Raw genomic sequence first — 23,424 nt, forward strand, 5'->3', positions numbered from 1 at the left:
CATGTTTTTGAATCAGAGAAATGGAAAATATATCACCCAAACTTGAGATTATTATTTTTTGTGTTTGTTACCAAGCAACGAGTCTCCAAATGTAAAAGGGATAGCCTATATAGAATGAACATGAAATACCCTCAAATATAGCAAACAAACTAGGTTAATGTGACGTAGTATCTTTACAGTTATGATTTCCACAACCTTTTGACAAATATCATCACACAGAGTTGTATCACCTACCTGAAGTGGTTTGTCTCTAAGAAAAATGCAAACAAGGTTGTCAAAATTTTCACTAGCTGCCGGTTCATTCCTCCTGCTTTCTGTGATGATTTGGAAAATATCCCAGAAATTATGCCAGAGAGATGCAGGGAAAAAGTAAGCTGGTGCTGCCTAGATTCCCAAATTCAGCAATAACTTAATTTTCTTGACAATCAGGAAGAGAAGGTCTGGATCTCTACAAACTGGGGGTAAAAAAGAAGTGCCAGTCCTTGGAATCATGGTCAGGTCAAGCCTAGGCTCATCTCCAGCAGCCAGCACAAAAGAGACAAAGCATCAGACCTGGTTGTTCTCCTGCCTCGCTTTTGGTGATGGAAGGGGGAAAAAAAAAAAAAAAAGGAAAGAAAGGAAAAAAAGAAAAAAGAAAAAAAGAAAGAAAAAAAAAAGGAAAGGAAAAGAAGAGGAAACCCAGCTACGCGAGGAGCATCACGCAAAAGGGAATAGTGCTGAGAGCAGTTCTGTTGCCGGTATGTTTTATTCCCCTTTCGCTTTGAAAATTGGTATTTATGAACGGTGGTGGGGCTACTGGGTCGGTCTGCTTTTCCCCTCTTTGGGCAGGGAGGCGTCGGCGCTGCCGGAGAGGGAGGGAGGGAAGAAGGGAGGGAGGGATGGAGGGACGGAGGGACGGAGGGGGCTGGAGCGGGCGGGGGCCGCGGGGAACCCCAGCGCCTGTGCCGGAATGAGGCGGGCGGGAGCGCACCGCGCTATAAATTCAGCGCTCGGACAGCTCCGCGCCCGCCGCTGCGCATGCGCCTGACGGCGGCGGCGGAGGGAGGGGGGCGAGTGCGCGCGTCCGTGTCCGCGCGTCCGTGCGTCCGTGTCCGCGTGTGCGCGTCCGGTGGGGGGGTGTCTGCGAGGTGTGGGGCGGTTGTGAGGGGGATGTGTGTGTGTGTGTGTGGGGGGGTGTCTCTGTGGGGCGTGTTTGCGGGGGAGGGGCGTGTTCCTGCGAGTGGAGATGTGTGAGTGTGTTTGCTGGGGGTGTTTCTGCGTGGGGTGGGGGTGTACCTGTATGTGGTGTGGCGAGCGGGGGGCGGTGTGTTGCGGGAGGGGGGTGTCTGCGAGGGGGTGTCTGTGCGTGTTGGGACGTGTGCGGGGTGCGGGGGATGTCTGCGTGGTGCGTTTGTGAGTGGGGGAGTCACTGGGGGGGGTGAGGGGGTGTCTGTGTGTGCGATGTCTCTGTCAGTGGGATCGCGCGTGTGGCTGGGGGGGGGGGGTGTGTGCGTGTGCGTGGGTGTGTGAGCGCTCACACGCCGCCGGCAGCGCTGCCCCCGCCCGGAGCCGGAGCCCGCCGCTGGGGACGGGCGCTGCCGCCACCCGCGGGCCCCTCGCCCGGCCGCCGCCGCTTCCCCCCCAGCTGCCGCCGTCCCCAGCGGTGGGCAGGAGGGTACCCCCTTTCCCCCGGGTGAATGTGGCGAGGCAGGGGGGGAAGGCTTCCCCTTCGTGGTGGGGAGGCGGAGGAAGGAACCCCGTCACCCCGTGGCCGAGGAATGAGTGCGGGGAAGGATGGGCCCCGCGACAGGAGCTGGCCCCTCTCTTGGAGCTACTCCATAAAAACTTGAGTGGGTGTGAGGGGGAGGAGGGGGAGTAGAGAGCCGTCTGTGGGGAGTTTGCAGAGAAACCAGAGGGGGAAGGTTGCGTAGTTTCCATTTCCAGTTGGTTTTATTGCTTTCCTCCACGGTGCAGAGAAGATAACGACACGCAGCTTACTAGGGGATGTTTCCCATCTCCAGCCCCCGGCACGCTGGAAGGAAACGCTTCTCTTTTTGTACAGGGGGAGGTGAAACTTGGGATGCAGTTACTCGAAACCCTGCAGACGGCCAGTGACAGAGCAGGGGTGAGGCCCAGCTTTGCTGTTCTCCACAATCCCGTGTCCTTCCCCCAACGCTTCCCACAACTTGAATTGCTCAGTTACAGGTCCTCATGTTAAGCCCAAGCTGTCACTGAGGGGTCAGTCATTCAGGAGGAGGAGGAAAAGAATACCTTGCCCCCCCAAAGCACATACAGTGACTGATGGAAGCTCTGCTCAACACGCTACAACCCTTAAAGCATTTTGGTAACATGGTTTTAAATGGGCAGCCGGGGAATCTCATCTAGCAATGTTCAGGGAATATGAAATGCTTTTTTCTCTGCTACCACTGTGGTTTTCCCTCTCTCTTTCCCTCCTTTGCTCCCACCACTGGTTACTTTCTGGTTCTGTGTACTCTGCAACACCCTGAGAAGAGGCTGGATGCTTCCCTACCAGTTCAGTTGGTTCCCACTGGAAAATTCTAAATTTTGTGTAAATCAGAATCAAATCTGTTTCCACAATCTGAAAACCGATTCCTGCAAAGAAGGTGTCTTTTTTACCCATCCTGCACTCCCAAAATAAACAAATTACTGTTCTTTCTTCAGTTTTAGGTCCAGCTGTATTCTCCCGCCACAGAACCAGTCCACCTGAACACTGCTTCACTTCCATGAAAATACTAACACACACAGACACACACTTCTCATATTTCCAAGTAAGAACCTACCACTTCATGACAGATACTCTTACCAGGTTTGTAGTCATCTTCAAAAATTGCTTCAGAAAAGTAGTTGTTCTGTTCCCACATTAGTGAGAGATCAAAGCCACTTACTGTTTGTTAAATGAAACTCAGCTGTTGCATTTTGTTTGTTTATTTTAGTTTAATACTGTAGGACATATCTGAAAGAAACCTACCTTACTACCTTTTCATAGATGCAAATGCTAGATAATACATCTTATGCACATAAGGTTGAAATAACTGAAAAAAGCAGTCCAAATATGCAAACGTAAGTTAAATCCTTTATGCCTTACCTGCCGAGTCTATGTCAGTAACATAAATGGAGGTCCAGCAGAAGAAAGGACACAGAATTTGTTTTTATTAAAACTATCAATGTTTAACAGTAAACATTGAGGGCTGATGCTGAATCACTGCACTGTAACATGCTCTAACCTCTTCAGAAGATAGGTCCTCCTGCTGACATATTAAAGAAGAGAGGTCATGTTATGTCTCTTACTGCAGTGTCTCGTACTGAGAAATAAAGCTTGCAAAGCTGCAACTGGAAATAATGGAACAGTTTTGAGTCAACAAAGACGTACCTTTCAAAGTTTGTGCCTGTTCCCATCTAAATAGGAACCCAATAACACTGCTATACATTATTATCATGGGTTAAGATAGATGGAGAAATTGGAAAGCAACAATTTCTATCAGCTGCAGGAAAAATCTATGTCTCTTTAACCTACACTGCCACCTGCTTAAAAGTGTGGGGAATCTCAGGACTGCTTGCAGAGTTCCTAATGCAGAAATCACTGAATACGGCAGGTATCTTTCCAATGAGGCTGTTCACATGGGTTTTGTGACATGACATGCTTTTAAAGATCTATAGAAGTTCATTACCTTTTCTAGTGGAAAAAAAGTAACAACATTTTTTTTAAGTTTTCTAACTAGAGAAAACCTACTTGAAATTCTGCTTTCCAAGATTTAGCTGCTAGCGGCCATTTTCTGCACTTCATGGCTATTTGAAATGCTAAATAACTATATCTCTAAGTGAAATAAAAGTTGCAGGAAGGTCTTCAAAATAACCTATCCCTTAATTGGGATGGGGGTTGTAAAAACATGGTGAGAGGTGTAATAAGGAAAATTTTGAGTGTCTATTCCACCACTCTTTATACTTCCAAATGCCTAGAGGCTTCAGTGACAACATTACTCAGCATGGTGGTTACATGGAAGTGCCAAACAAAACTTAATTATTAAGGGTTGAAAATAGTGCGTTACTGATACTAACTTCAGTAACAGATACATTCACTTGAATAGCTCCTTTCTCGAAAATCTGAGGGCTTGAAGCAACCATTTTCTCTGATCAGAGGGTGCCAGGTCATGCTGGATGTACACTGGGTGTGTGTGTGGGGGGGTGTGTGTAGATTTCATTGCATCCTTCACCTCTTTGCAATGAATTGACACATGAAAAAGCCTTGCTTTCAGTCACTCTTGCAACACAGTCTCTCCTCATCCTCCTCCCACTAAAAAATAAAATAAAATAGCTGTTTGTAGTTTGAGTACTGTAAATCTCTAAGTTGTCATTCATCCACAATTGAATGGTGTCTATAAAATGCACAGCCACTGGTGAGGGGTGATTCACAGCTCTGCAGAGCAGGGGGTGTGCCTGGATGTACACGGCGCTTCCCGGTGTCCCCTTCTTGTGCAGGAGCCAGAGTAGCGAGGAGTGCGACCATTGATGTGCAGCAGCTTCTGGATAAGCTGTACACATCTAGTTGCACAGATGTGATTCCTTCCAGTGTCACTCGTTCATTATCTCTCACAACACGTTTCTGACAGTGGAAGTGTGGCAAATGGGTGGGAGTCCTTGACTCCCAAGTGGGATGAGATGTGGAGGCTTGCAGTAAAATGGCGTGGGGATGTGAAGGAAGGTGAGAGGAAAATGCTGTTCTTCCGGTGAAGAGGCTAAATAACGCATCCCTGCAGTTCCCCAGGCATATACCAAAGATTAATGCTCGTACTAAATATGATAGATTATGTCAAATAGGAACTAATTTACTCATTTCTCTATTCCACCTGGGTTTCTTGAGCACTAACTGCTGGGCAGAATATAGAATCATAGAATCACAGAATGGTTTGGGTTGGAAGGGACCTCAAAGACCATCTAGTTCCAACCCCCCTGCCATGGGCAGGGACACCCTCCACTAGACCACGTTGCCCAAAGCCTCATCCAACCTGGTCTTAAATACTTCCAGGGAGGGGGCAGCCACAACCTCTCTGGGCAACCTGTTCCAGTGCCTCACCACACTCACGGTGAAGAAGTTTTTCCTAATATCTCATCTAAATCGACCCTCCTTCAGCTTAAGGCGATTACCCCTTTTCCTATCACTACATGCCCTTGTAAACAGTCCCTCTCCATCTTTCCTGTAGGCCCCTTCAGGTACCCGAAGGCCACAATTAGATCTCCCCGGAGCCTTCTCTTCTCCAGGCTGAACAACCCCAACTCTCTCAGCCTGTCCTCATAGGAGAGGTGCTCCAGCCCTCTGGTCATCTTTGTGGCCCTCCTCAGTAGGACAGAATCACGCTGTTTCCATGTAAATGGTTTTATAACAGTTAGTTGATGGCACATGATTTATGTTTGTTTGCACTCTGTATGCATTTTTGGAAACCTAAGAAATGGAAGAAATAAGGTCATACCACTTTCTCAAATTATGATAAATAAGTGATCCAGAAGCATGCTTCTGAGGAAACAAAATCCATCACTTCAAATATGCAATTAGTGTCTATAAGAAGAGAAAATTCAATATAACTTTCAAAATGGTATGTCAGATTATCATAGTTGTTGGATGTTTGTTAACAATGCCAAGTGTATTTCAATATACTGCCAAATATAAATGAATAAAGACTACAGTCTATGTAAAAGGTCCAATTATAGTGAAGGAAAAAAAGCCAAAACAAAAACCTGGAGGTAATCTAACACGACTGCATGATGAGCTAAGGATAAGAAAGTAACTGGCCTGTTTTTTGAACTGTGCCATAACAAATTATGTAAAGGATCAAAATATGTAAACAAAATTGTCTTTAATTTTGAGACCTGTGTTAATAAGAAATCTCTTTCACTAAATGACAGTGATAGTCCTAGTTATGTTAGGATAATGCAATAGGTAGCTCTTTAGCTAGGCAACAGGCCATTCGTGTCTTAGAATTTGATAGCCAAATTCAATGTCTGGCCAACATTCATTCAGCTTTAGTATTTCAATTTGTTTAAGGTCTGACAGAAACAGCAGCAAGAAAAAACTATACAAAAGATTTATCTAATGTATGTCTGACAGGATGACTAACAAAGAATTCTCTTATGTTAAGATGATTTATCTAGTGAACACTTGCTTCCAATATATATAGATATATACATGAAAATTCTGTCACACTTCTTGATTTCATTTGCAGTAATTATTTTGTTACAGATGTTATATATTAACCCAATGAACAAAATATCTTACTTCTACTGTAGACTAGAGACTTTGGCAGCAGCAGAATTGTATAGTAACGATGACTAATGCTGTGCCTTGTAATCAGTTTAATCATGTCTTCCCTTAATGCTTGTAAGCTGAACTCGCTTCTATTCTGATGGTATTATTTTGTAAATTTTGGTCTTTGATATTTAATCAAGTATGCATTCTTTCTGGCTTGCAACAAAACAATTTTTTACCCCATTTAATGTTCATCAAGCTTATTCAAAATAACATTTTTCTATAGACTTTGCAGTATGGCATCTGATCTAGCCGTAAGGATGTTGAGATCTGGAGTGGTGTAATCATGTATGCAGACTGAAGAAAAGCTGTAAAGCTTTATTTATTTATCAATGGATTACAAGAGTTTCTTTAAACTCATCTTTTAATTTTATGTGCTTGTTGAAGAACGTGATGAAAACAATCATAGTACAAAATATAGATGATTTAGATAAGTATGTGTGTCCTGCTTGTGCTGGTTCTACCTTACCAGGATTAACCAGCCCCTAGCAAATCCAAAATACAGACACATACTCATTTTCAGTACTGTTAACAAATGTAAAACAAAACAGAACAAAACAAAAACCACACACAAAAACCACACACACACCCCAAAAAAAACCCCCAAACAAACAAACAAACAAAAACCAGAATAGAAAGGGAAAAATACTTTGTCCCAGGTGATACTTGGACACTTACTTGTGGCATTTGCACTACAAAGTTCTTTCGTCACAGAACAACATGCTGTCACTGTAGCGTGGCGTGTGCAATAAGGCAGCAACATTGTAAAACAAATACTAACGTGTGCTCCGAGAAGTTCAGTTTGTGGTTTTCCACACTGTAAAAGTGTCTCTTCTATTTCATTTGTTTTCTCTAGCTTTTACTAGAGAGGAGTATCAAGAGCCAACGTGTGAATGTGTGGGTGCATAAATGCTCTCCCTCTCTCTGTTCCACAGTTCTAGCTCCTGGGAGGGAAAGTGCTTTTTCTGCCTCATCTGACAATCTCTTTGGTTTCTGTGGTGCAGCGTAGCGAGGGAGGGATCTCAGTTTCTGCATTCCAGTGACTCACTGCAGCCGCCTGGTAGCAGGCAGAATTTGGGTATTCCTGTCATAAGGAGTCTACTAAACTTCAAAAGCAGAGGAAAGACCTGAAGATGTGTTGATTCCAGACTCACAGGCTACATGTTATTGGTATGCACATTCATAATCAGTTTTCTCTATGAACAGAGGTATCTGCAAGGTATCTTCTCGGTCTTTAGCAATATTAGAGCTATGAGTGTTTCTTAACTTTAGAGCATCTGTTTGCCTATGGCAGTCACACGTCCTGTGGCAGGATGCTTGGAACCTAGAGGAATTAAAATTCTGCTGAGTTATGTCTCAGTCACCCATAAGGCTGTCTGAGATCCAAGTACGAACGGTGTTCCAGGAAGGGTGATTTGTTTGTAAATTTATTGAGCAACATTAGCATGCTATGTGATCTTATATAAAAGACTTTCTTGAATTCTTCCTAGCATACACTGAATAACAGATAGCACTAGAAAAATTGCATAAACCGGTATTTAAAACTTGTTGAAGAAAATTGTATTATTCAAGAAGCAGTGTATGATCATATAATTAAAGGCTATAACATAATGCATTATTCATTATGGGGTAAAATGAAGACCTTTCCTGACTGGAATGCTTAACCATGCAGGTTTGCATTCTCTCACCTTGCTTTTTGTATGAAATTTTTATTAATCCAATGTTTAAATGATCTTCTCACATCTGGTGGTATTCACTGATAAAACCAGTGCTGAGTGATAGAGAGATAATACAAAGAAAAAATTTATTACAAAACATATCTTTTTGCTAAACTCTTTTCTCTTTGGAAAGTAATTAAAGAAGTTTCTGTTAAACATTTTTTATTGCCACTGCCCTGATAGGAATTTGATTAATGCTTATTAACTCACTGCATTGAACAGTGGTCTATAGAAGAGTTGTAATAAGATTTTATGAAGAGTTACCAATTTAAAATTTCTGTTCCCTCCCAGTGCATGTACATAATTACTATCGACACCAGTGTGAGTTACACATTCATTACACAGTATGTACTGAGAGGAGAAAAAGGCTCCTACAGAGAATGCGGATCTGTTCATATCTATCTCTCGATTGTTTACACTCTAGGGAATAAGCAAAGGTCATTCTCCCAGGCTTTTCTCCTTTCCTGCCAAAGTATGAGCCAAATTAAAGTCAATTGGAGTTTCACTGGAGCTTTCAGACATTGTAAGTATTCAGCTTGTTAAACAGGTTTGCTTCAAAGCTCTTAATAAGCAAGAAAAAAAAAAGCCTGCTTTGTTTTCAAGGAAATTCAGTAAAGGCTGCTTATGCCAAGGTTTCAGTCATCTCTACAGTTATATTTTATAGTTAGGTAGTTACTGCCTCTTCTAAAATCATCTGGGTGGTAGTGTATCCTAACAACACCACTCCAGAACCTGCTATTCATAAAGGAATGTATTTTAGCAAAATTGGAGTGTTCAGCTTTTGCTGCTTCAATAATCATTAGCATACAACAGGAGACAAAACAAAACAAAAATCAACAAACCCAAAGCCTTCCTAACAACATCATCTTAAAATACTGAGATTGTCTTGCAGCCGTTGATATCTGCGTCAAGAAAGACAAGAACAGCACTGATTTTCTAAAAGAAAGATATTAACCACCCACTAGTTAAAGTTGCGGTGTTGTAGAATTAATCCTGATAGCAAGCTAAAGACTGACACCAATATAGAAAGACAGCTTTCGAGTTTATTTAAGCAAATATAGATCCAGGAGTAATCAGCACCCAAAGAAAAGCTACAGACCCTCAGTGATACACTTAGACAGTTTCCATGGTCCAGTTAGAGGCACAGGGACCCTGGATTGCCAGCATCCTCATTTTTGTCCTTTTCTCTTAAACATGAGGTCTTCCAAGGTAAAACATGCAATTTTCTGTCTGATGTTGAGTGCCTCAGTCATATGAATTACACAGGGCTTTAAAATCATGGGAACACATTTTTAGAATAAAACAAAACAAACCCTATAAATCACAGTTTTGTAAAATACACTGAGAAGAAGGGGCCATTTAAAAAATTACCGAGCCTGGATTATTTCTTTTTTTTCTTTTTTCCTTTTTTTTTTTTTTAAGGAAAATCCTCCCTATAGCATGAATAGAAGTTCCAGTACAGTGCAGAATGCCCTCCAAATTTGATCTGGTAAAACAGGATGCAGAAAAACTTTGAAGCCTGTGAAGCTTTCACTGAGACTCAGAAAGCAGCACGTTATCACCCAGGAAAAGGTAGCAACTATCTTACGTCCTCTAACCTCTCTCTGTTGGTGCAAGCCAAGGCAGCTCTCGCGCCTGGCTGCCAGATCTGATACTTCAACAGTTCGTCAGCACTTCTAACTCTGCTCTCTTGGATGCCAACCAAAAATTAGCTAGGAGCAGAGTCAAGAAAAAGAATATTTTTACTATAAATGCAGAGGAAATACCACCACCACCACCACAGCAAATATGTAGTTCTTACATAGCATCTCCTTGATGTGTCAATTTTCACAGTATTTAAGCTCAGAATTGCAATTCACTTGCATGTGAAGCCTCTGGAGACCTGAAGACAGGCTTCTAGAAAACCTTCAGATAACTTGTTAGCATCACCCTGCCTTACCCTCTCCCACCTAAGCCATTACAAAACAGTGAATTCCAGCTGCGTTACATGAATCCTCATGCGCTCCAAGGTGCAGAAAGCTCAGCCGAAAGTGTATGTGTTCTACAGACAGCTGCTGCCTTGGAGCTGTGGGCCTGGAAATCCACCATATTTCTTGAGAAAGCAATTCGTGTCTTTGAATGAAACCAAAAGCTCATGTGTTTCAGTTAACTGTCTATCCCTTCTTTAAGAAAATTTTGCTAGGATGCTGAGGTATTCCTTGTGACAGCATGATTGTTTGGAATATTTTAATGTGGGGATATCCTCCGATATTTGTTGTGGGGATAACGCAAAGTAACTGGAACATGAAAAAATAAAATAAAAATCATGAAGTTAAGAGAAATGATAATGAGTGCATAATCAATGAATCATCTTCCTTATTGTGTTTGACCCAGGAGCATAATCAAACGTGTTTCAGGCCAAACTAAAGTGTGATATCATGTATCAAGTCCTGCTAGCAGGTAGGTAAGTTGCTTGCAGATTTTTAAAAATCTAAATTTATTTATCTAGCGGACCTAACTGGTCCCTTTAGAATACTACTGAAGATGTTTCTATGAATTATTCATACAACCTGGTTTTAGTATTTGAAGGCTTATAGTATATCATTGATGGTGCTTTTTGTAAATAAGCAGTGCAGAGAATTTAAAAGATTTACTTTATGTATACTCTGACCACATCCTTCTGTTACATTGCTACCTAATTTCAATGCTGGAAATGGAAACTACCATCAGTTCACAAGGGAAGTTTTACACAGTTAAATTCACTTACATATTCCATATTCAGCTCATGAATGTTGGTCTATATCAATGTTGCTTTTTCTTTCTTTTATTTAGAAACACTGCAAAGAATGTATTTTCTATTTACTTGTTTTGGCGTTTTTAATCTAAATTCTCTTCCTTGATCTGCATCACTGATTTCCACATGTCTTCATGCTGTTGGAGCGAGTCCAGAGGAGGCCACAAAGCTGATCAGAGGGCTGGAGCACCTCTCCTGTGAGGACAGGCTGAGAGAGTTGGGGTTGTTCAGCCTGGAGAAGAGAAGGCTCCGGGGAGATCTAATTGCGGCCTGCCAGTACCTGAAGGGGCCTACAGGAAAGCTGGGGAGGGACTGTTTATCAGGGAGTGTAGTGACAGGACAAGGGGCAATGGGTTCAAGCTGAAGGAGGATCGATTTAGATTAGCTGTTAGAAAGAAATTCTTTACTGTGAGGGTGGTGAGGCACTGGAACAGGTTGCCCAGAGAGGTTGTGGATGCCCCATCCCTGGAAGTGTTCAAGGCCAGGTTGGATGAGGCTTTGGGCAATGTGGTCTAGTGGAGGGTGTCCCTGCGTGTAGCAGGGGGGTTGGAACTAGATGGTCTTTGAGGTCCCTTCCAACCCAAACCATTCTATGATTCTATTCTATGATTCATATAGAACTCATACTGATATCAAGAGGAACTGTGACTACTTAAGACTTGATTTACCTCCTAATGCAATCAAAACAAGTCTGTGTTATGACTTCAATTAGAACTCATGTTCATTGGGAGAAACTGAATAAATATGCAGAGAAAGGAAAAGGATAGTTCAGAACTTTGTTTCCTTTTTTATTATAATTGCTTTTAAAGCAACTTTTTAGAAATGTAAAAATGATATCTCTTTAAATAAAAATGCTAGTCTTTTCCATTTAGCAAACATCAATCTTTTTGTCCTGTATTTTTGTTAGAGCACAATCTTCCTTCATTTAATTTCCTTTCTTGTGATGGAACATTATTCATGATGTCTCTGATCCCTCACAACAAATTCACAGAGCAGTCTAGTCTCTTCCACATATTATTTATTTGCTTTGATATTTTTAACATATGTCCCCAAAGTAACTTCCCACTTAGTCATATGCTAAACACTGGTTCAGTCCCACAAAAAGCACTGCTCCCTAAAATATCCTTCACAGGAAAGATTGCCCAATTCCTGCATGGCCATGAACTTCATCTAGGGCTTCCTGCCCTGCTACAAAATTCAGGACACACTGAAACCCTGTCTGAATCACTACATGATTGCAACAAGTGGCAAATACCTGTAATAAGAAATGCCCCTTTTCCCAACACAGAGCTATAAGACACTTTTTAGGATGACTCCTCATGGAGAGAAACCTAGAATTATTCTACAAGAAAAATAGCTTAAAACAAAGATGGTGTTCAAGCTAGAAGGGAGCAATCCTATTTGGTTAAACAAGGTTGTATCATTGACATGTGGGACGCTGTGTGCATCTGGGTAAAGATCTATAAGTTTTATTCAGATTATGTCATCACTAAGTCTGATGACCACAATCTGACTGAAGAGCAGTGCTTCCGGATCATCAGTGCAGTACTTCTCCAATAGAAATCTTGTTTTAGGATAGCTGCCTGGGAACACTGAGAAATTCAAACCTGCTATGTCCATACTACTTTGAGAGTCACTGAGGACTCCTCAGATACCACACTGCTGACTCTGAACTTTTAAATTCCAGCCAGAATTATGTCAGAATAATATCATTTCCCAATTAGCCATTTCTTCCAGAGGAAATCCAAAACCTGTATGATACAAGCAATATTTCCCTTTACAAACCACATTTCACCCACAAGACCAAATGAGTGTCTCTTCTTTCTTCCCTCCTTTCATCCCTTCCCACATTCAGATCTTCAGAGTCCAATATGTACAAGGTGGTAGAGAACATTACTGGGAACACTTACTGCAGAAGTGCAGCTGAGCAGCTGGTGAGCTCCAAGTCCATCAGCTTTGTTAAAAGTCATGAAGAGGAGAAGCTGTGGACCCCCATCTCCATTTAGAGGCCAGATTACGAAGGATCCCAGATACACTCCGTAGATCAAGATCATCAATCCTGGAGAGTGCGTCCGATTCTCCCATAATAATACTTGTGGGTCTTCACTGTTGATTCACATTTTGAGAATCTCTTTTCTAGCAGTGTTTTGCAAAGTTAAATATAGTCTAATACCATATGTGTTGGAAACAAAACCATATCATTCTAGATATTCAAAAGCATCAAGAAAATCCAGGCATTCACATCACACATTTGCATGACACAAACCCTTCATATGTGACCTGAAAATGGTATAATATTATAGCCGTGCTCAACAGAAGCATCTGATCCCCACGGTGGGATTGCCTCGATATCTGCTCTTACCGCACTGGCAATGCCAGGGTGCTCTGTTATCGGCTGCTCAGAGCCCAACCAGACTGCCCGGTGCCGGAGGGCTGCCACCTATGCAGAGTTTTCAGGACCCCAAAGCACCCCCAGCCTTCAGCCTTACTTGATTCCATGGGGGTCCATCTTAAAACTTAGCCTCTATGGCTAAAGAGAAAGTAAAAGAAACTTTTCCAATTTAGAGATGAATAGTTTTATTTCACTTTGCAGACACCTTCTGGATTCTCATGAACCCACTTATCATTTTAAACTTAGCCACAGTAGCAATACCCTGTTTTTTTCATCTAGTGGAAGTGATGAAACACCTCCCCTTTATCTCCATATCAAAAGATTACATATAGTCTTGACTGACTGACACTCCAACTGCAGAAATTTCTGTTTTACTTCCTCTCTCACCTGTGTGAGGAAGACACGAGAGTCACTGGGGACACTAGTGACTGAAGCACCATGGTCACCCAGGTCAACTACCTGACTCAGTCACCCAGACTAACAATGAAATGCGGGTCTAAGTTTCCATGGAAATGACACAAATGAGGCGAAAAATTATACATACCAATAAGTGGATTCCAGATTTGTTGAATCTTCTGTAGAGTTATAAAAATAAAATGAGCTTAATCAAATTTTTATTCATACTTTTTTTAAACAAGCTGACATTTACCACAAATATTTTGGATGTATTTGCCAGTTGTAATGTATTCAGTTCCACATCATCTAATAAAATGTCTCTGAGAATTGGAGGCGGGGGGAGTTAATACCACATTCAGAGTGGGAGGTAGTAAGATTCCTCATGAACCATTAGAGCTAATGAAATAAGTTTTAGATGAGTGATTATTAAGGACAAGATTTTTTCTAACTGATAAAACCTCATTTTCATTCTTAAAGATTAACCCTCATTAATCTAAAGCAAAACAGCAAGAAAACTTCTAAAATTTCATGTATGGTCTCTCTGTTTCCAGCTAGACATCTTAGTGACACTTGTGGTACTTCTAAAAAGGGGAGGGCTGTATAATCACTAATAGTACAGCTTGTCAAGAACTGTTCCATCCACCAAATCAATTTTTTTTTTGGCTCCTCATCGTATCTCTAGAACAATGAAGTGAATCTCATGTCCTTTATACCTATTTTTCATTAAAATGTAGCAGGAAACATAGATGCAGCAGGAAAAAGTTAACCACAAACATCTGACATATATAAGATAGATAAATTCATAGCCACATATGTTTCATGAGACGTGTTCATCTCAGAACAAATTAAGGTTTTTAAAAAAAATACACACATAAAAGTGTCTAGAAAGTAGTTTGATATTTATGTATTAAAGATTTGTTTCTCAAATAATATTGAATGTTTTGAAAAATTAGACCAGACATATTGCTTTTTTTATTTCTGTTTTTATTTTCTACTATGCCAGGTGCACTACTAGATGAATCCACATATTTACTGAGCTTATGACTTTTCCAGACTCCCAATTTCAAAACACTAACTTTGAGACCAAATACTGTTCTCTGTCAATAAGTGGAATCAAGCACTGAAATAACGAAGGAGAAAATGACTGGCTTGCTGAGGCACTTCAGACCATTCCCTGCCTCCAGACCGGTCTCCTGCGATGTCCCCTCTAAGGTCTTCGTCGCGTTGGGTGAGCAGCTTCACCTCCTGCCTCCTGGGCTCTCTGCTGCCCTGTCTTTTCTCTCCTGTCTCCCCAGTTGCCCCTCTCAGTGCTCTCCCCAGTAACAGCCTATGGCTCACTCTGCCCGTGTGTATATCTGAGAGTCAGATATCATATGGTCTTCCTCTTACCCGGACTCTGAAGTGATCTAGTAACTGGGTGCTTAATATTGCAGGAAAAATTAATCAAATTAATTACTACAGCTGATTGTATGAAAGGATCAAAATAGCCAAAAATCAACAGGAAAAAAAAAAAAAAGAGGGGAAAAAAAAAGTCTGCACCAGATTTTGGATCAAACAGCTTGAAATCATCGGTAAAGTTATTTCTGTGTGCAGAGAAAATAAACCTCCATAACATAAACTGAACTATAGTTGTAAATGCTAAGAATTTTCTTATTTGATGCTAAGTCCTGGAAGTTATCTTATCCACATTGCTGGTATAGGTATTTGAAAATGCCAACATTGTGACACATTTGTTCAGACTAAAATTTTAGTTTGCCTTTTGTACTCACAGGAGAAAGCAAGAGCTTTGTGATCTAGGTCTGTTTATATTAATGACTCCACAACTATAGTCCACGGCCCACTGGTGTCTGTGAAATGGTCAAAAAAAATTATATTTTCAGTTAAAAGTCTGAGACAAAGAATGCCCAGTGGTCCCTGAAAAGCTGAGAAAGTTGGCAGTAATATAGTGCAGGACTCTGAGGATCGCTGTAATAGACAACTCGTGTGATGAATGGGAGGCTTTGCTTTTGCCTCACAGTTCAGTAGGATGTGCCCAGTATCAGCACTCCTGCCGTTTGAGGGCTTTCCTGCTCTCCTTAGCACAGCTGCCCTCATCCGTATACCTTAGAAACAGCATGTACTTAAACGTAATATTGCGTGGCATATCTCATTTAGCTTAATAGCCACTTTCTGTCCTTCAGTTCTTTAAAGGAACGATAGGTCTGTATCTTTCCGACCAGGACTTATCAGACGTGCCCCATTCTGCCACAGGTCTCTTGCGGACTGGCCTCTCAATTCCCCCTGGTCTGTTTCCCTCATGGAAGAAAGCATCCAATGACTAATGGATTTGAAGGACAATACTATAGTATTTTTTTTTACTATAGTTTGAGGTACAAAGAGCTGAAAAAGGTTTCTATGAGGCATCATTATTTTACCTAATTTGAAGTGATCCATCCTGTGCATAGTACTCCTGAGAGATTCCTAGAAGCATTCATTTAAGTGTTCTGTTGGTAGGGAAGGCAGCATTTCAAGGCCTCCTCATTATTTCTAGCTGTCCCTCAGAATATGACTGTTAACAACTGTATTTAGTTGCAGAGGACATAGAATAAAAATTACAACGTAAAAAGCACAGTAGCTAATAAGGAAATCCAACCAGGTAATAGAACTGTGCTTTTTTTTTTTTTTTTAACTCCTCTGCAACAAGTAGGAAATTCAATGTAGCCTGTTGTTCTTTCTGATAACAGATGACAAAGCAACATCCAACATTTGCAATAATTAACTGAAAATACCTGCTAAGATATTATTACTTGGCTGTAAGTATCCATTGCTCCCCTTTCAGAAAAGGTCACATATTTCTCTAGGACAGGGAGGCGTATAGGAAAGTCCATGTTCACATTTTCCTTTGAAATACAGCCCTTCTGAGTACCACAGCATTCAAGCCAGTGGTCTCCTATAATTTCTGTTTGCTGCTGCAGACAGCTGTATCTCACCAAAAGATGTAATAATAGAAATGTGATAATTGAAAAATGTTTGAGAATTTTTAGAGTGAGGATCATGTTTTAAAATGCTTACAGCTGAAGGTGAGTCAGTGATATTGTGCTATTTTTATTTTTATTTTAAAATTGTATCATGATGTACAAAGAGGACCACCATTGCTGAAACAGTTCAAATAATCTCCATTCTCCTCAGCACTGGGAAGGGCTCACTTGTAGGACTGGGTCCAGGCTGGGGCTTTGTTTTCCTGAGATCCATGGGCTCATTAGGGAAGGTTCAAAGGAGATAAGAAGAATGATCAGAGGTCTGGTAGATGTCCTGTAGACTGAAGAAATCTAGGTTGCTTAGTCTAGGGAAAAGGAGCCCAAGGTGATGTACAGCTATCTTCAGCTATAGAAAAGGTAGCTGCAAAACAAATGATTAATGAACTCTTCTTCATCAGCACTGGGTCTAGGGCAAAATGTAATAGGCTTAAATTACATCAAGGAAGATCTAGATCTGATGTCAAGAAAAAGTTCCTAATAGTAAGAATAGTTGGACACTGGACAGATTTCTTGGAGGCGTAAAAATGTCCAGGCACAGAGAATATCTCCAATACTTCAGTCCTGAGAAACAGGAACAGGTGACATTGCACTGGGAGAGGAGGGACTAAATGGCCTCCTGAAGCCTTGTGAAGTGCAATTTTCTATGTTTTTTATGTTATAAAAATACACCTATGAAATCAAAGAGTAATTTACCCTGTAAGAGATCCCTGGAGGTCATCTGGTCCTATTCACCTTCTCAAACAATGCCAATTTATGTTGCAATTGCCATGTTTGGTCAGGTTGCTCAGGTCCCTCAGCACCCTATTTTTTTGCTATTGCTTGAAGAAGAAAGTATCCATTATGGTTTATATGTTTTTTTCCATGATAGTATTCTATCTCCTCTTGCTTTCATCCTTAATTCTTAATAACTCAAAACTTTGTGTACCCTTGAGTACTGGCCTTCCCATCTAAAGGACAGTCATCTTTCACAGTCCATGCACGTGGATACATCTTCAGATTCCCGTGTATGAAGAAACAGCAATGGACGCTATTGCATATGGAAGTAGAAAATGTATCAAAGCCCTATCAAGAGGATAGTTTGAATCCAATGATATGTGGAAGCAGTGTTTGAAATCAGTGCAATTCTGGATAATTATTTTTCTGAATACATCTCACTCTGTGTATCTTCAAACCAAAAACAAGGAGCAGCTCCAGTGACCAGTGACCAGTGAACTGCTTTTCCCAGAAGCATCAATTGCTTGATTAACAGGAATGGCTGAGGAGAGACCCATCCTGCTAAGTTTCAAACACAGGACAGAAAGCACTCCAGGAACACTTCTCCTAGTTTTCCCTGTATGAAATGTTAAATATCATTACAGCCAATAGAGATAATACAGGTATCATAACTTTCCTTCACAAATGCAAAAACTGTAAGTAATAATTTCACCAACCTAAATGGTCAACTGGATTGGAGCCTGGAACTTAAGAGCACAATAATATGCACAGCTGCCATCCAGAACTAAACGTTTTCCTTAGAGTTTTCCTGTTCCTTTTCAATAATCTCTGCAATGTAAATATTAAGAACACCGCAAAAAATAAATGTTCAGCTATGGGGATTTTCCAATTTGCAATGAGAGCATGAAGTGTATGAGAATTATTTCTAGTTGGATAACATCTTTATGTGTCAAAGATTAGTTGGATTAGGAATTGAAACTTGGCATCTTACCTTTCACCTTGAGAAACATAATGTCCTGATTTTCAGTATGAAAACAAAAGTCACCATTGCCTTCGTTGCAGTTTCTAGGCACTTAGCACTTTTGGGACTCAGTTTAAACCAAGTTAGTTCAGCAACATGTTTGTCCTAGATGGCACCTGGGCAATAATCTCCATTCTTAAAAGAGATCTGGAGGTAAGCACTGCTACAGATTGCCTTGAAGTCTTCTTCATTAGATTTGGGTGTAGGCAAGATAAATGTCAGCTAGGAATGACAAAAGGTGAAAACTTTCTCCTTGTTCTTTGGGAGAGGGATTTGACTTCCTGCCCTTTAAGTCTTTGATGATATTCTCAATGCATACAAATTTATGTAATCTGATATTTGCTTCCTTTGCCTCATAGAAATAATAAAAAAAAATAATAAATTTATGTTATTGTGGAATTTTCAGCTTCCTAATTTGATGTGTATTCTTGGAGTAGCTCTTCAAAGTAGTCTACCGCTAATATTGTACCTATTGCAGAATTATAATCCAGTCCCAAAGAGGCAGAATAAATTTGAATGTATTTTTTTTCTTTTTTAATATACAGAACACTGAATTTATGTAGAACAGTTTTTGTATTTTTAAGGAACTGGATGTATGCCAACACTACTGCTATTAAGATTTTTTTTCCTAATTACAGTGTTGAACATGGTTAATTTCTTACCACCAGTCATAAGATTTTACAATAGGTTGTGATATATTGTGAACCTACACTTCCACATTATATCAGAATCAGAAATGATAATTGCATTGTATCATCCTACAATAATGGTCCAATTAACCTATCATACCTTGCTCTAGTAGATCCCATTTTGATGCAGTAGCTTTGTTTAGTTATAGATTAGGTTCACTCCAGGCATTAAAGAACTAGATAATTCCCCACTTCCTATGCTAGAAATATCATTAAGTCCTAAATGAAATGACTACTTTTCTCCTATAATTTGGGTTATCCAAGGAAGGGTACCCTGGGGTATCGTGGAGTATCACCAACAAAGATCTGTCTGCAATGAAGATGAAGTAATTAAGCAGAAAAGTCATGCTGGAAGCCTTCTCTATTAGTCTAAAGTTCATACTGAAGAAAATATGTTGAGTTTCTACAGCTGCTACAAACATCTTGATTTTGGGTCTCAATTCCTCCACTGAAAGCTTATTTCCATAGACCAATTTCTTGGAATTTTCCTGTTTCCTTGCCATATATTTTACTTTTGGGATTTCTGAAGTGCACTTACATTTCAGATGAACTTATACTAACATGAAGTTCCCACAATCTGCCAGAAGCTCACAGTGAATCATGTGCAACGTGGCTACCATGAGGGCACCCTTTCATCAATGCTCCCACATTCATTTATAGCTACACCTAAATGAGTATTTGTTGAGCATGTCCCTTACATGAAATTATCTTTTCACTCAGGAACCTGGTCCTACACCCATGTTAGAGCTCCCACAGGTAAATAGAAGAGGTAGAACTTTGGAACATCTTTTCCAATGGATAAACATAGAATGAGAGAACCAAAACAATTCAGTTCATGAGGAAAAATGGATTTGAATTTATATAAAGCCATTTCACACTGAGGAAGTCACGATCAACAAATATCCGTACAGTGTGGCACGAGAGTAGTGAGGAGGAGTGTCCTTTCTGTGATTTCCCTTCCTCAGTTCAATCCAAGGTTAAACTTAAAGCTATCCTACTTGACTTGCAACTGTTGTAACGGTTATATTATAACCCACTCCTGTCTCCATGAGTGGGATAATTTCAAGGAAAGGCTTCAAAAGCATTGACTCTTTTTCCAAAAGGGAGCTGCAGGAAGGAATTCATTCTTCTGCTGGTGGGATGCTGTGGATGACTTTCACTGAAACCAGCTTTTTAAATGGTTCTTGATATAAATTTGGATCTTCTGGGCTTGGTTAAGGGCCATTATTTGTTGTTGTTGTTGTTCTGTCCCAAAACTTAGTGGAACTGTAGGAACTGATACTTGGACATAATTGCCATAAAAGGGGTGAGAAATCAGTAGGGGAAGATGAGGGCTTCTACAGGGGCAGAATAATGAAAAATAAAACTGGCATGCACTGAAATTATTTTCAGGACAAGTTAACAGATAAGACAGAAATAAAAGAGGAAATATTTAAGAATTAAGAGTGACTCAAAAGTAGGTAAATTAAGATATTATAATAAAAGAGAGAGTCAAAAGACAAAAACAGTAGCATTTATGCTTGACAAATGCATGCTGACTTGAAATGTGGAAAATGTTTTCTGCAAAATCGAGATGATAAATTTGTTTTTCTTATTACTGTCATTAAACAATATCTAAACGCAAGTTTGCAGATTATAATTGGCAGATTTCCATTTATGCCAGTTTCTTGTTTCCTTCACATTTCTGTTCCTCGCATCAGCAAAAAGAAGTGTTAATTAACCTTAGTGGAAAAGCAATGTAAGACCATGCTCTGAATTCAGAACATCTTCTGACAGGATACTGCAATCCGCAGTAAATTGTAAGTAATGCTGGCCTGTCAATTAAACAGGACAAGAGAGGGAAAGAGGGTAGAAGATCTTCATATTGTTTTCTTGAACTGAAAAGATCAACAACTCAGTCAGTCAGAAATAATTGTCTGCATTACCGCCTGCAATTACTTTTAATGGGACTGTGATAATATCTGTGTGCTGTGCCAATACAGTACTTGCGAGCCAGAGAGATGAAACAGTGTTTGTTCAGCTTTTTGAAAGAGGCAGATCAAGGAGAGATGTTTCACTGCAAAATTGTAAGTGTGTTTCAGAAAGCAATGCACAGAACAATGACGTTCCATACGTTGTCTGGAAACAAGCACAACAAACTTCTGAAACGGGCCAGAATTATTCAGACTGTTATATTAGGCTTGGATAACAACAGCAATGCTGTGCATGGGCTGGCCAAATAAAACTAACTTAATTCAAGACACTTCTGTGTAATTGGCTTTTTTTAATTTTTGTAATCATAACTGTTCTTATGTTCTTTGAGCAGCTACCCAAATTCTAGGAAAGGTGGCATCATGCATAAGAAGCACTGCCTTTCCACGCAGGAAAAATTTCAATTCCAGTGCAAAACTTTTGATAAGGTGGATGAAAACTGACAAAGACATGTATGTTTCTTACCTGTTGTTTACTTAGTAGAAACGTATTTTGACTGGTTTTTGTTTTGGGGTTTTGTTTTGGGTTTGTTTTTTTTTTAAGGAAAACATTTTTCTTGATCCTCTTATAGTTTTTAACATTTTTTTTCATATTTCATTAAGTTTTTATGTGTTTTCATAAGCAGCCAATGTTTGCTTGTTTGTCACGTGCTCTTACAATGTTCATACCAATCAGGAAATGGAAAAATAACATTTCTAGAAATATGGTTCAAAATTCCAATGATATTTTCAATATGTGCAGTCAAGAATGACTAGGGAAGGTGAGAGGTATTTTGTTTGTCTGTCTGGAGTAAATAAGCATTTAATTATAAGTTTGTTAATTTATCAAATTAAATACACAATAATTAAAATTTAACAGCAAGCTAGAAAAGATGATAAACACTAGAGGCCTTCTTAGTTTTCTAATAATGAAAGTTTCACATACACAAACTAAATTTTATTAAAAAACACATGCACGAAAGGGTACATACTTCTCCATGGATTAAATAAAAAAGTCATAATGAATTTCAACAGATTTATAAATGTTTTTCCTGTGGTATTTTCCTCTTTATTTTACTGAGGTCTTCTTGCTTATAGAATCTACTGCTTGTTATCCAAAGCATATCATAATTTTGCTAATTAATAATAAAAATATTTCTTTGTGCCAGTAATGGGAAGAATTTCAGTTCTGAAGCTGAAAATTATTAGTCTCAGTTCTATAGAGACATGTTACTCCAAAAAATTAAAAAAATTCCCATTTACTGACCAATGATGTATAAACACAGCCTGCATAACATCTGTGCACTGAATTTAAGATTTCTACTAAGAAAAAAGATCCAAGACCCCTTGTACTCTTTGACTACTGCCAAAAACAAACTCTGTTTTTCGTTATCAAGGCCCTACCTCCGGGTTCATATTAGAATTATGAAGAGAAATTCTTTGCCATACATTAGCTGCAAATAAATGCCTTCTGGCATTCATATGATCACCCCAATATCGTACCTTTCAGAAACAATTTGCTCACCCATTTTGCAAGAGCAAGGAAGCATGAAATGACTTGTCCCTAGCATCATAGCAATGTCAGGAGAGTTCCCACCTTCTGCTAGATCTATCATTTGTATTTCTAATTTAAGCAGCTGAATTCCAACCCCATCAACTCTTCCCCTGAAATTATTTACAATTGCCTGCAAACACTTGTGGTTTTTTCTCACTCTTAACACAAAGGTGGACATTCTGCTTAATATCATTTCCAAGTTGCAAGTACTGCCCTGTTTCTCCAGTCACTAGGATGCCATCCAAATAATACTGTGCAGCAGCTGCTCTACAGTGATTTGAAAAAATACAGTGCTGCACTCCTGCATCCCATGGCAACAAGTTACACTGGAATAATCCTTTTAATAACCCATGGCAAGGCAGGGTGACCAGCCAGCACCACCTTCTGGTAAGCGGGGACCGAGCTCGGTGAACCCCTGTCCCTCCTGTGACGCACCGAGTGAAGGAGGCATTGATCCATGTCTGAGGAAAGATTAATTGCTACTTTATAATCCTCATGAACTGGTACACCGCCATCTGTTTTCACTACAGTACACATATAGCAGGGGAGATTATCCCTTCATTTTCTACCTCCGTGCACTGCTGTTTCACAAAGACTCTTCTTTTGGAATCTTTTGGGGAGCTTTTGTATGGATTGCAGAACCGCTCTGCTTTCGGACTTGACTGCTAACGGAGCCTGCTCCTAAGGCAAGCACAGACACTTGCTCAACGAGCAGATCCCTACTGACCGAGCACGCTGCCCAGCGCCCGACCTCTCAGCTTCTGAGTCCCGTTTGTGTAGCAGACTCCCATAAACCTCCAGACCCGCACCTACTGCGATTGCCTAATGCCCCCGTATCTGTCTGCTGGCAGACCGGCACACGAGGGTACCCGAAGGCCCCAGTCTAACGCAGTCGTGTACGT

At 40.3% G+C, this 23,424-nt stretch overlaps 1 protein-coding gene across 2 annotated transcripts in view; it reads right to left on the reverse strand.

Moving 5' to 3' along the window:
* Positions 1 to 1,017, reverse strand: part of GLRA2 (glycine receptor alpha 2) — a 134,258-nt gene extending 133,241 nt beyond the window's left edge. The window contains exon 1 of one of the 2 annotated variants that reach the window (XM_054838929.1): positions 235 to 1,017. In XM_054838929.1, coding sequence (XP_054694904.1) covers positions 235 to 302 — 68 coding nt within the window. In that variant the 5' untranslated portion in view covers positions 303 to 1,017. The remainder of the gene's footprint in view (positions 1 to 234) is intronic. The other variant, XM_054838940.1, reaches the window with a different exon arrangement.
* Positions 1,018 to 23,424: the final 22,407 nt, after the last annotated feature.

The sequence above is a fragment of the Grus americana genome, chromosome 1 (assembly GCF_028858705.1).
Source record: "Grus americana isolate bGruAme1 chromosome 1, bGruAme1.mat, whole genome shotgun sequence".
Lineage (NCBI taxonomy): Eukaryota > Metazoa > Chordata > Aves > Gruiformes > Gruidae > Grus > Grus americana.